General features: G+C 33.6%; 1 protein-coding gene across 3 annotated transcripts; it reads right to left on the reverse strand.

The window, feature by feature from the left end:
* Nucleotides 1-2,949: 2,949 nt before the first annotated feature.
* Nucleotides 2,950-12,785, reverse strand: LOC110463509 (syntaxin-5-like). Of its 3 annotated transcripts, none has more exons than XM_021518150.1 (10): nt 12,721-12,785; nt 10,946-11,183; nt 8,739-8,809; nt 8,557-8,612; nt 7,998-8,185; nt 7,038-7,094; nt 6,452-6,539; nt 4,504-4,640; nt 4,139-4,260; nt 2,950-3,983 (listed from the first exon to the last, which is right to left on the reverse strand). In XM_021518150.1, exons 2-10 carry the CDS (start codon nt 11,141-11,143, stop codon nt 3,824-3,826), a joined length of 1,077 nt encoding a protein of 358 aa, XP_021373825.1. In that variant the 5' UTR covers nt 11,144-11,183; nt 12,721-12,785; the 3' UTR covers nt 2,950-3,823. The 3 variants fall into 3 exon arrangements, with proteins under 3 accessions (XP_021373825.1, XP_021373823.1, XP_021373824.1); XM_021518148.1 differs by having other exon boundaries at nt 12,597-12,762; XM_021518149.1 differs by lacking the exon at nt 12,721-12,785 and adding an exon at nt 12,471-12,585.
* Between the last annotated feature and the right edge of the window lie 31 nt (nt 12,786-12,816).

Below are 12,816 nucleotides of genomic sequence, written 5' to 3' on the forward strand. Positions count from 1 at the left end.
ACAGGGTACTTATTTGAAACTGACATGCGCAGAAACACATCCATACTATAGCTCTATATATAACTCAATATTTTTTGAAAATAATTACCAATATTTAATATACAAAATTTGTGGTTAAAAAATTGATTACTGTTCTTAAAAAAAATATAATCCTTTGAATATTTTGCGGCCGGATACAATTTATTGTCTATTCAATATAATAATATACCCATTATTCAACAATAAATATATGCAAAAAAAATGCATAATTTGAATCTGTATAGCTAACTATCCAATGTGGTAGTCCCAAACTTTGATGACCGTTGTCATAAGATAAGATAACGCTGAACAGAGCAGGTAAAATGGACATATGGTAAAATTGTGACATGTCAATAAGCTCCAACATTTAATCCAGTCGGGGTGGCTGGTCGATACGTCACTGTAAGTGTCTAGTTCACTTCAATTCATCCGGAAGGGGGTTAGTTCAACATCATTTTAACAAATCGAAAGTTTGCTAATAGGATCAATATTACAGTTCCTCTGTACGCTCACGTCTCTTTGTCAGTAGTCAAGTGAAAACAAGTTAATATGATAGTCTTGGTAATATTTAAGTGTCTATAATCAAAATCTGATTCGACCGTGTAAATATTGGTCTGGTACTTCTTGTATAAACATTGCCGTGTCAATGTATTCAATGCAAATTCTTGCGAATACAAAGTGATTGTGCCGCTGATTGGTACGGGAGTCCGTCAGCCTGAGGATCAGGTAGCTCATGTCTGATGTTTCATAAAAGAGACACTATAAGATAACGCTAGCGTTCACTAAAGTAGACACTAAGAATCGATACGAGGATGGGGAGAGTCTATCCGATAAATATGATTCAACTTTGTCGATTACATGTCAAAAATCTGGCTATTAACTAGAAGAACAATATCTCAAAAGCAATCTTCTTGATTACACATAATTCTAGCTATGACATGTAAAACCTTGATATATCAATGCTTTTAAAACGATTGCTAAACAGAACGTTATACTAGTTGTATTCGTTGTGGGCCTATTAAAGTGATTTTTAAAAAGTGAGGGTCTTGAGTAAAATGTGTGTTAACTAAACGCGTAAACCTTTATTAAACCATTAGTGTTTCATTTTTAACATCGTTGTGGTCTTTGGAAATAAAAAAATAAAAAAATAAATAAAAAGTAACCCATTACTATTTCATATACAGTATCAACTATATAATCTTCGTTATGCGAGTTAATTAAGGACAAATGCATCCAATCATTTATCATTCATTTATTCTCTTCAGATTACTTAAAATAACCGAAGACAAACACAGATAATCGTGATTAATGTCCCTGCAAAGACATGCTCCTTCCACGTCTATCCAATGATTTGTATATATTTTTTAATATAATATTTCCTTTATAACAGATCTTACAATCACTTACACAAAATACACGTGCACGTAATAGTAACTAATCCTGGACATTCTTTTGCAATTGATTTATAACATGTATCTAATGTAAGGTAAATTGAGAATGTAAATTATTCATTTGAACACTTGCTGTGCACCAGTCTCCTCAGACACGGAATAGAACTTATTTACAATATGTTTCTGGTGTTTGGTTTGTACAAATCAGAGAACAGTAACGACTTGTGTTAGAGACTGGTGATCACTACGTGTACTTGCTTGTACCAAAAACAACTTTGGGGTCGTTTAAAATTTGTCTAACAAAGGTAATGAATCGGGCTTAAACATTACGTGTACTAGCAGCCAAATCATATTTTACAACGGGAACAATCAGATGAAAGATTTTGACCATCTGTGGTTAAATGTAACCAGCAGTAAATAAAATTCTTGGAAAATATCGCTGTCATGCATGTTCTAAGATGGATTTTTTTCTCTCAATATAAACGATAGATTTTAGAGTTACAGAACTGTTAACAACTAGAAAATTGACCAGCTTCCTTTAGAATAGCATATAAGCACTTAACATCTGTGGCATGGTAATTTATAGTTTATTATCTTTGTCATTCAATTGAAAACCACCCTTCTATCCTCTTTATACAACGATTTTCGTAGGCAAAAAAAGGCCTTTGAATGACCTTTAAAATTCATGTTCAGGAAAGATTAATGTTTTATGTTGCATCCTTTAATGAGCAAAAACGTCCCCCCCCCCCCTCCTTTTAACTAAGTATAAAAGTTGAAATTCTCCTGTGTGGAAATGCTATTTGAAATTAACCCTTAGGACATTTTCATGTTGTAAATGGTTCTGAAATCTTCATATATATAAATAAATGTTTGGGTTTGGGTATTTCCACATCAATTAACAAACGCTAAAAAAAGCACGCATTTACACACAGCCATGATATCATTTTTTTCGGTAATAAAGCAGAACAAAACGAAATGTGCATCCAGAATGACAAGGGTATTACGAAATCCAGAAAAACAGCACGCCCATGGAAACTGTAATAAACTATATACCTAGTGTCTTGCTACACAAACAAGAGGCCCAGAGGACCTTTATCACTCACCTTGATATCTAAGCAATCATGGCAAACTATCAGACGGTAGAACCCATGGCTGATCCTTGTAGCATATCTGTATTCGACTGGTCAAGGGGTGGGGATATCAACTGTTTCCAAGATGGGACTAGAATTAGTCTTACCTGTAATTATTTCTAATTAATGGCATGAAAGTTACCAGACAACTCGGGGAGTTATCTTACTTTACCCATGCTTAAACCAATCAGAGTGATTAACCCTTGGAATTTCGTACATTTTCTTTTGCAGTGTGACAAATATTATGTACCCAATTATATTGTTTGCTATTGTTAAACCAGTTTTTGTAACATGCACTTCCAAAATTAATATGTAACAAATGCTTTCTTGTTTAATGAAATACTTAGAATTATGGCAATTAAATGAAGAATATTAAATAATTCATTAAAAAACAACCACAACACATGGAATTATTGATTGCACATCTTTTTGACATTGTATTTCCAAATTTCAAAGATTACATTCTTTGTTGTTCCGGGAACAATCTGTCAATTTGAAAACAATAGTTGGATACCATGTACATCATACAGAACTAAAGGCATCCTTGATATTGATCACAGTGGTCAACAACTGTACAAGACCAATGGTCATCACACCACTGGACATTGATCACAGGGGTCAGCAAGTACCTGTACAAGACCAATGGTCATCACACCACTGGACAGAGTGTCACTCTCACTGGACAGTGACCAGCATGTCTTGTGTTGGCACAATATGTTTGTACACAATTTGTCACTAAGTTCCGCTATGTGTACTGCAAACTCTGCATTCGTCTAGTTGTATGTTCCTTGCACACCTCTTTGTATGCGAGCCACGTCACTTTCAATAAATAAATCTATAGCAACATATTGGCATACCAATCATGCTTTAAAAATCTCATCTCCATCTTGCTTCCTGTCTTGATAGCGTCTTCTGTTTGAAACATCCAAGATTAATCTCCCTTCAAAGCAGATCTGTTTTTTGAATTATATTCTATTTCTGACACGGGAACTTTAAAGCATTCAATGAAATTTGTGATAAAAAAAATAATTTACAACTTCCCTTCTTCTTTTTGGTACTTTCATATTTGATCAATTAGTAGCTATGTACAACAATGTTAGATCACCTATGAAGAGTGTACAATGTATGTGTTTTGAACTGATCATGATAAAATCAATTCTTACAGGTCAAATACTGTTGTGTGGTACTGCAATCTTTACCATTACATTTGAAAGACCACAGCCCTGAAGTAGTTTCTGAACTGTTTCTATTGATCTGACATTTCTGTTTTCTCTGTAGTCCCGATTACGCCATAAACACCACAAAGAATATAAAGAATACGACGACCACACCGAAGATTTTTATCATCAACCACCGATTAGAAGTCACTGACTGGAAATATTTCAGAATTTCACTGTGTGCTCCCTCCACGTTCATTTGCGTTTCCTCCACATTTGAATCAATTCTGGAATAAAAAGAATGCCAAGAAATTATGATGAACTGTGCCATGTTGTACACAGGCTTACTTTAAACATGAAGTTTGTAATGTTTTGAAAACAAAATCAGTTGAAATATTTTACAGATCCTAAAGTAATTCTCAACAGTGAAAAAAAGATTTACCTTCGTACTGTTTCTTCTTGCTCTTTTACCATGTGTGCGAATTGTTGAAATATAGATCCCAATTCCACAATTGTCGACTCAATATTTTGCATCGTTTCCGCTCGACTTTGTATATAATTATCCTGTAAACAAAGCAAACCACAACCGTAAGATACATCCCTCTTTTTTGAACAAAATATTAGAAAGTTACTGCACTTGTGAAATTATAAAATTAGGGGTAACAACTTTTAAATGAGGTGAGACCTTGACCATTATCATTTTGGTTCTAAAAGCACAAGCAAAGCACATATTTCATAGAGAAGAGTATTTTTTTGTATGATTCACATTTGGCAGAAACTTGTCACTAATTGGTATTTTAATCGTACCTGCTCTTCAATGATCTGCATTTGCTGGTGATATTTAGACTTTTCCACTGTCTGTCCGTCCATGTTGAGAACGAAATCTCCACCCTGGGCTAACCCATTCATGTGGTTAGCCTCGTCTTGAAGCAGGACTGACTGACCTATAACCCAATCAAGTCAGTTATAAAACAACACAAAACTACATATGGAATATATGGCATATATATATATCATATACACTAAAATCATATAATATCTAGTGGAAGTTTGGTATTACAGAATGTACAAAGATATTTGGTAGTAAATGAAGAAGATGGATAAAGCAATGTTTAAGAGGTTTTGGAATATATGGAGAGTTACACACTGGGCAAATGTTTTTGAAGGTTTTTCAGGTAAATGATATTTAAGACAAACAAGAAAATTCGTGGAATTTATATCCTCCGCTTGCAGGACATATTGTAGGTTAACATTATTGAGGTTAGGTTTAAACATGTGAGTATCGTGCTGTTGAGACATAATGTTTAGCTTGAAACTTGAAGAAAAGAAAAAAAGCCTTATACCTCATTGATTATCCGTAAATATGCACAAATCACATCAGTTGGCAAACTTAGCAGGAGTTGGATGTGCATAAGGTATTTGGTTGAAACATGTTAACAATATCTACAGCAATTATCACACGAAAACCAAGGAGTGCCCCAGATGGTAGGAAAGACAGAGGAACACAAACATTGTTATCTAGTTTGAAGGAATTTGGCTTATATTTGCTAGAGTTATAAAGTGGAAACTGCAGATAATGACGTTTTTCCTTAATCAAGAGGCCATAACTCTGCCAATTGGAGTCCGTTAAAAGTGGTTGTCAAACTTAGCCAAGCCCTTAATGTGTTGAACCCTGTTACTAAGTTTGAAGACAATCGGATAATATTGGCGAGAGTTAATGAACAGAAACGACAGTTAATGACGTTTTTTGTTATTCAAGGGGACATCCTACTTGGCTGAGACCTTAAGGCATTTAACCCTGTGACCAAGTTTGAAGAAAATCGGTTAACATTTGTTGTAGTTATTGCACAGAAACGAAACCCAGCAGATAATTACTTTTTTTCGTTATTCAAGGGGCAATAACTTCGCCAAATGGGGTCTGCTGAAAGTCGTCATCGAACTTGGCTGAGCTTAATTTAATATAACCTGTTTCGGTGAAAGCAGGGGATAATACAAACACATAGATAGAAATGTTAAGTACAGGGAAGAAAATGATTCTTGGAACTAGAGGAAATTTTAAAATACTTGGACTGTCTTGCAAAATGTTATCCAGAGCAAAACAGATATCTTAAATTACCAATGACAACAGAAACGTTGCTTTCTGCAAACTATAGAGGCCCAACCATATTCTGTTCCAAGTCAAGGTGATATCGAAAACGAAAGTAAAAGAACTCTATTCTTAGCTACAAGTGGACTGTCTGTGCGTATCATTACGCGGTGCGACTATGTCTCAATAAAGTGTGATTGCATTACTTTTTTTTATCACCATGTGCATCAAATAAATAAGTTACGGTATAGCGAACCAAAAACTATCGATTTGATGTGTACGTCAAGTAGAAAAAGAAAAATAATTGCAGTAGCAAGGATCTAGGTTTTCAGCGGTCTCATAAAAGAAAAAGTACTGATGGCTCCCTGAAAAATCCTTAATTTATTAAAAATGTCCAACAGATTTTCCATCCAGAAAACAGGTTTTAATGGAAAGTATGAAAAATGTCCAACAGATTTTTTACTTGTGTTGTTGTCTATTTGTGGATTAAAGTTGAAAATGTTCAGCAACGTAATGCTTAAAAAGTAGTTCCCTCATCCAACACTAAATGAGTCTCGAAAACTCGACTCTAAAAACTAATTCCTACTGAGTGTACAGCACAAACAGAATATAACAAAATAAACATCACTTCTTTTAATACAAGGGAGACAATCCACATGTTTAACTTACTTCGGTCACCAAACCCTGATGATGCCACTGGTGTGGCTCCAACAGATTGTGAGAACTGTTCTCGTCTTGACCTCTGATGTTTCAGGTTCTGTAAATGAAAAGTTAACCTTGTAAAATCAGACTAAACTTTGTAACTAGATAAAAGGTTTAATATATGTACTGAGAACTCTTCATAATAATTGTTAGTCAATAAATATATTTTGCTTTCTTCATTTTTCTTATTATAGTTAGGATTAAATAAAATATTTTGGTAACCTATGTCAAGATTTTTATTTAATAAATTGTCTCTGATATCAAACAGTCAGGTAAAATCATCTACAACGTCATTAGTTCTATGAAATTATGGTAAACATTGCATCGCAGTACAATACATGTAGATCAACAAGATGGATAGATGCAACATGAAAGCTCCAATGAGTCTAGAGGATGAGAAAGGACATGGACTGGTGAGATTTTTATACTCTTCGACAATGGTTTGCTTTTTCTGTGTGAGTTGAACATTTTCAGTTATCTACATATATTCAGTTACAACTAGAAACTAATGTTATCCAAACAGATCACAGACAATATTCATGACAATACGTACCTCTGTTCGTACATCTAGTACCTGTTTGAAGTCAGTAGACATTGAAGCCAGTTTGGACTGAAAAGGAAGACAAGAAATATTGACATCATGTGTCTTGGTAATAAAACTCTTGTAAAAGTAACATACCAAGGTTAAAATTCTACTTTACTAAAATTAATACAAGTTATTAATTATTTACCAATCATAAGCTGAACGCAGTACCAACACAGTTGTAAACAGGATTAAACATTACTTAATTACAACTACAAGTTTAAGTGAAGAAAGACGTCATTCAAGACTGATAATTCACAAGAACCAAACTACACATCTTAGCAATCTTTTACACAATGATAGCCAGAACAAACAACATATATCCAGATGGCAGGGGCTGATTGTGATTTAAATCCATTTATATGAGTTAATTCTCAACACAAATGAAAATGAGACAATGTGACATCAAGACACACACTTATAGATTATTTCAGCTAGAAATATTCCCTACCGGCTAACTAATACCCCAGCTTCCACATGATCAGAGAATGGACACATATCCAATAGAAAGAGTCAAAATCACAAGTAGGCACCACCATACAACTACCCAAATAAGTGAAGTAAATTTCATAAATTATCAGTCAGAAAGGTATTGTTGCTCCAGACAAAATTTACAAAGAGTTATAACAAAAGGGGCATAACTCCCAACAAAATCTTCAAAATCTAAAACTAAAATACATTACAAAGTTACTAATAAAGGTGTTTCAAGTTTCATGGAGAAAATGAGCTATGGTGTGACAAAGACATCTGCCCCTTAATATATGGACACCCTTATTCCCATATACCCCCCACACACACACCTAACTTTGTTGGAGATGGGCTACAATAATTCAAGAAAGCTGAATACCAATAATAACACATTTTTGCTTTTTTTTTGATGAGACTAAAAACCCCATTTTACAAAAACCTCAGTCATTGCTGATGACCTACCTGTAGTGACACTACCACAGTGTTGGAATGACTTTGTAAATGGCGGCCGTTCTGTGAGCTCTGTGATTTGACCAGACCCATGAGCATGGCAATCTGTTTGTTTAAACTGGTGATGTCCTGTTTAATGATGTACGTCAACTCCTGTATCTCAATAGGCTTGTCGTCAAATAATGACTTTCTCTTTGCCACTAAAACAGAAAATGAAATATTTGCAATCAATAAAAAAAAGTATATATTTCGAAAACGAATTCCATTAAAACCTATGAAAGGACTCCTTAGGCGAGATCAAAGCTTTTGTAGTGGCAGTTCTGCTTTCTGCAACAATTTCTTTAATGTTTAGTATTAAAACTAAACTTTATCAGAGAAACTAGATATAGGTAACTTCCATTTGGGCAAGATTTCACATTCATGAATCAGACATTTGATTATTAGTTATCAAATGTAGAATTCTTACTCTATCAAGCACCAGGTTTTAAACATTCCAAATGATTTCTTCACTTTAATTCTCATTACATATATATCCTATGTTTTTACTCAAGGTGAAAAAATGGACACTTACAAATTGTGAGTTTTTCAAGTTTTGAAAATGTATTGGACAAGTCTCTTCCCACACCTCTGAAAATAGATATCAGCAAAATCAGTAACATGGATAAAACAAAATGTATCATAATAGGATTTCAAGGATAATATTACAGGAAAATGACTCTTTTTATCAGAATATGACTTATAAAAGAAACTTACTTGGCCTTTTGTGTGAATTCACTTCTCTGCCTGAGAGCGTGGTTTTGTTTCTGATGATTGACTCCATTTCCCTGCGAATGTCAAAGGCAAATTAATCAAACAAATGGCTATAGCTATGGTGTGCATTAATATTATGTTATGTGCAAAGAAATTGTGTGTTACACTTATTGTAGCGCACATGCACTAACATGTTATGTGTATGCTTGTAATACAGCATGCAGTTTGAGTACTAATTCAACAGAAAAAGAAACACTTGTTTTGTCTAACACTGGGCCTCATCAAGATCTAGACCTGTCTGTCTTTTAAATTTGAAGCCAAAACACTGATGGTCAAAAATGTAAACAACATTCCTATCCTAGCAGAAATCTGTCTAAAAGTATTTCCTGTAATGTCTTATTCATGTAAATTAAATAGTAAATGACAAAGATTGCAATTATTTTTTCATTATCATGCATTAAATAATCCAGTGTATCCACGAGTAAATGTTCTGTATTCATATCATACTGCCAGGTTAAAATACTGTATTCATATCATACTGCCAGGTTGAAATACTGTATTTATATTATAGTGCCTGGTTAAAATATTGTATTTATACCATACTGCCAGGTTAAAATCCTGTATTCATATCATACTGCCAGGTTCAAATACTGTATTCGTATCATACTGCCAGGTTCAAATACTGTATTCGTATCATACTGCCAGGTTCAAATACTGTATTCGTATCATACTGCCAGGTTCAAATACTGTATTCGTATCATACTGCCAGGTTGAAATACTGTATTTATATTATAGTGCCTGGTTAAAATATTGTATTTATATCATACTACCAGGTTAAAATACTGTATTTATCTCATACTGCCAGGTTAAAATACTGTATTTATATTATAGTGCCAGGTTAAAATATTGTATTTATATCATACTGCCAGGTTAAAATACTCTATTTATATCATACTGCCAGGTTAAAATACTGTATTTATATTATAGTGCCAGGTTACAATACTTTAGAATACTGTATTTATATCATACTGCCAGGTTAACATACTGTATTACTACCATACTGCCAGGTTAAAATACTTTAAAACACTGTATTTATATCATACTGCCAGGTTAAAATACTGTAGTACATTGTATACTGTATTCATATCATACTGCCAGGTTAAAATACTATATTTATATCATACTGCCAGGTTGAAATACTGTATTTATATTATAGTGCCAGGTTAAAATACTTTAGAATACTGTATTTATATCATACTGCCAGGTTAAAATACTGTATTATACCATATTGCCAGGTTAAAATACTTTAAAACACTGTATTTATATCATACTGCCAGGTTAAAATACTTAAGTACATTGTATACTGTATTAATATCATACTGCCAGGTTAAAATACTTTTCACATTATTCATACCACAAGTAATTGCAACGTCAATTTTAAAACAAACTTTTTCTTACTTCGGCCAATGAGATAGATAATTAAGAAACATTTTAATGTTGACCCCTATCCTAATTGATAAACACCATTTAGCTAGATAATCATATGTGTACCCGGTATATCTCCACTTATCAGCCAATATGCTTTGCACTTATTTGACCTTTACCAAGAGGTGAAATATCCCAGTGACCTACAGTATATACACCTATTAGGCACTGCAGACCGTTTGTGAGTTATGCAGCTATTGTTCAAGGTTCATGAAATTATCTTCAATTGTTGAAAACTTATAACCAAGACGATATTTGACTTAAAATTTCGCACTTATTTAACCTTTGAGCTTGAGTTAATGATTGTATATAGTGCACTTCTCCTTGGGGTGATGCATGTATACTTAAGGATTTCAATTAAGATATATTTAACAGTTTAACCAGTCAAGAAATTGGTGGAAACTTTACGTTTAATTGACTCGTGATCTTGAGGTCAAAATCACAGTGACTTCATTTCAGTACTTAACTAAGTCTCTTTTCATTGGATGGGGAAACACAATTACACAGATGTCCGCCCGCCCGACTCATTGACATTCAACTGGTTACTAGTCAGCTGTAACTAATGTCAGTGGGTCATAGATGGAATTAGACCTCTCACACATAGACAAAAACTTGAAACATGCACCAAAATTTCCAAATTCAAGAGCATACAAAATTGTTGTTCGTCCAATTTTAACTTATTTCTTCCAATTTTCTCCATAATAACCTTACAAAGTTCACTATACCTGTCGTGATTGCAGGAGTTTGACTGCGGACATAAACTCCGAGGATCGGTCTCGACATGACATTTCTGCGTCTAGATGTGCTGCTGGGGCCGATGACTGGCTCCCGCTTACAAAAGTGGTCCCACTGCGCTGGTTTGTGTGATTTTGTTCCTGCTGATTTTCAGATCCAGAGTTAACTCTCCTACGTCTAGCGATCATTTGGAATCTATCACCTTACATCACCTCAAAATTAATATATCTGCAAAAAGAAGGGAAAATATTGTACATACATGTACATCACATATAAAATAATTAAACCACATTTTACTAATCTTCTTTTCTCTTCAAACATTTGATACAATTAATTTAGACAACATTGCAAACGCTTCACCATCTTTTTAACTCGGGCATTCAAATTCATATTTGGTTTAAATAAAAATAAAGTACTGGTGACACATAAGTCAAAGGATGAACATAATCTGTTGTTTCTACACAATAAACTATATACAGCAACTGTGATTAGCACAGTTATAAATTTAGTGTAATATTTCAAGCACAAAAGGGTTAACAAATGGTTCTAGATTAGTGAATAACTTATTAATGATGGCAGTATGACACACTGAGGCCAGCATTTGAGTTACTTGATTAATTATTTAGGAGAGATAAAGTAACAGTAATTTTTCCCTCATTAATATATGCAGTACCTATCATGTAAAATCAGTTCTCTGCTTGTTCTTTTATTAGACATGTTTTCAAAACAAATGCGGTAAAGAAACATGGATCATTACATGTATTCAACAAATTACGGTAAAGAAACATGATCATTACATGTATTCAACAAATTACGGTAAAGAAACATGATCATTATATGTATTCAAAATGTCTATCCTGACCTGAATAACAATTGCAGCATGATAGTATTTACTGTATCAAGCTAATAACTAGTTACATGTTGTTTCTATAATGGTTACATTCACTATGCCTAGGAAAACAAACAAAATATAGGGGAATTAATGTCTTGGTATTCTAGTTGTCATTTTGTAATTACCAATTTCGGTATGTTACAAAAGTTATTTCAGTATTTCTAAACATTTGTTTGCACTTGGATTAACATTTGAATCTGGCACATTGTTTATATAATTTAATGTATTTTGTCTCCTCAAAAAAAACCAGTCACTAAATAGTTGATATGTGATTTGTTTAGCAAATTAGAATTTCAACCTGTTCAATCAATTTTGGCTTGAGCACCAGATATTTATGACAGTTCTCAGCCTAAAACATGTATGGAAAATGTGACAATGCAGACTAATTATATCATAATGACTAAAAATGAGTCACATAAGGAAACTTCATGTATCATTTGTAAGTCAAGCATCATGACAATAGTTTTATCCTCAGTGTGGAACTGCATATGAGATTTTGTAGCTGTGTCAAAATGTTTTAGACAAAATAGTAGTATGCGTATTGTTTTAATTTAGATTTAATTATGTAACAGGCATAAAAACAGAAACAAAAAATAAACGTGTGATCGATGACACTGTGACACCTTTATGAAGTCTGATAAATGGTCGAACAAGTCACGATTTTCACTGTATTTTGGTCTGACAGCAGGTTGAGTCGACACGCCTTGGATAGTCGGTTTCGTTTCCAAATCAAGATTCAAGATATTTACCTGGTTTGACTTAATGTCCTTATGTATGTTATGGTAAATACACTAAAATATTAAGAAATAGTTGACTTCCCAATTCTCATCTGTCTAATAAAGTCACTAAACAACACCGCAAATACACAAGTACCTCCACGAAGCAAACAACGTAATTTCCTGTAATTCCACGCATGCGCAACTTATGTTTCGGAATTATTTGTAGCTTTCCATCTCGTTCTATACAACA

Source organism: Mizuhopecten yessoensis, unplaced genomic scaffold (genome assembly GCF_002113885.1).
Source record: "Mizuhopecten yessoensis strain PY_sf001 unplaced genomic scaffold, ASM211388v2 scaffold10913, whole genome shotgun sequence".
Classification (NCBI taxonomy): Eukaryota; Metazoa; Mollusca; class Bivalvia; order Pectinida; family Pectinidae; genus Mizuhopecten; species Mizuhopecten yessoensis.

Excerpts from the sequence above, each read along its gene's own strand:
- LOC110463509 (XM_021518150.1), bottom strand. The coding sequence starts at position 11,143 with ATGATCGCTAGACGTAGGAGAGTTAACTCTGGATCTGAAAATCAGCAG. Across the intron at positions 8,810-10,945 it reads AACTCCTGCAATCACGACAG|GGAAATGGAGTCAATCATCA; the intron begins GTATAGTGAACT and ends TGACATTCGCAG. Across the intron at positions 4,641-6,451 it reads ATCAGGGTTTGGTGACCGAA|GTCAGTCAGTCCTGCTTCAA; the intron begins GTAAGTTAAACA and ends ATTGGGTTATAG.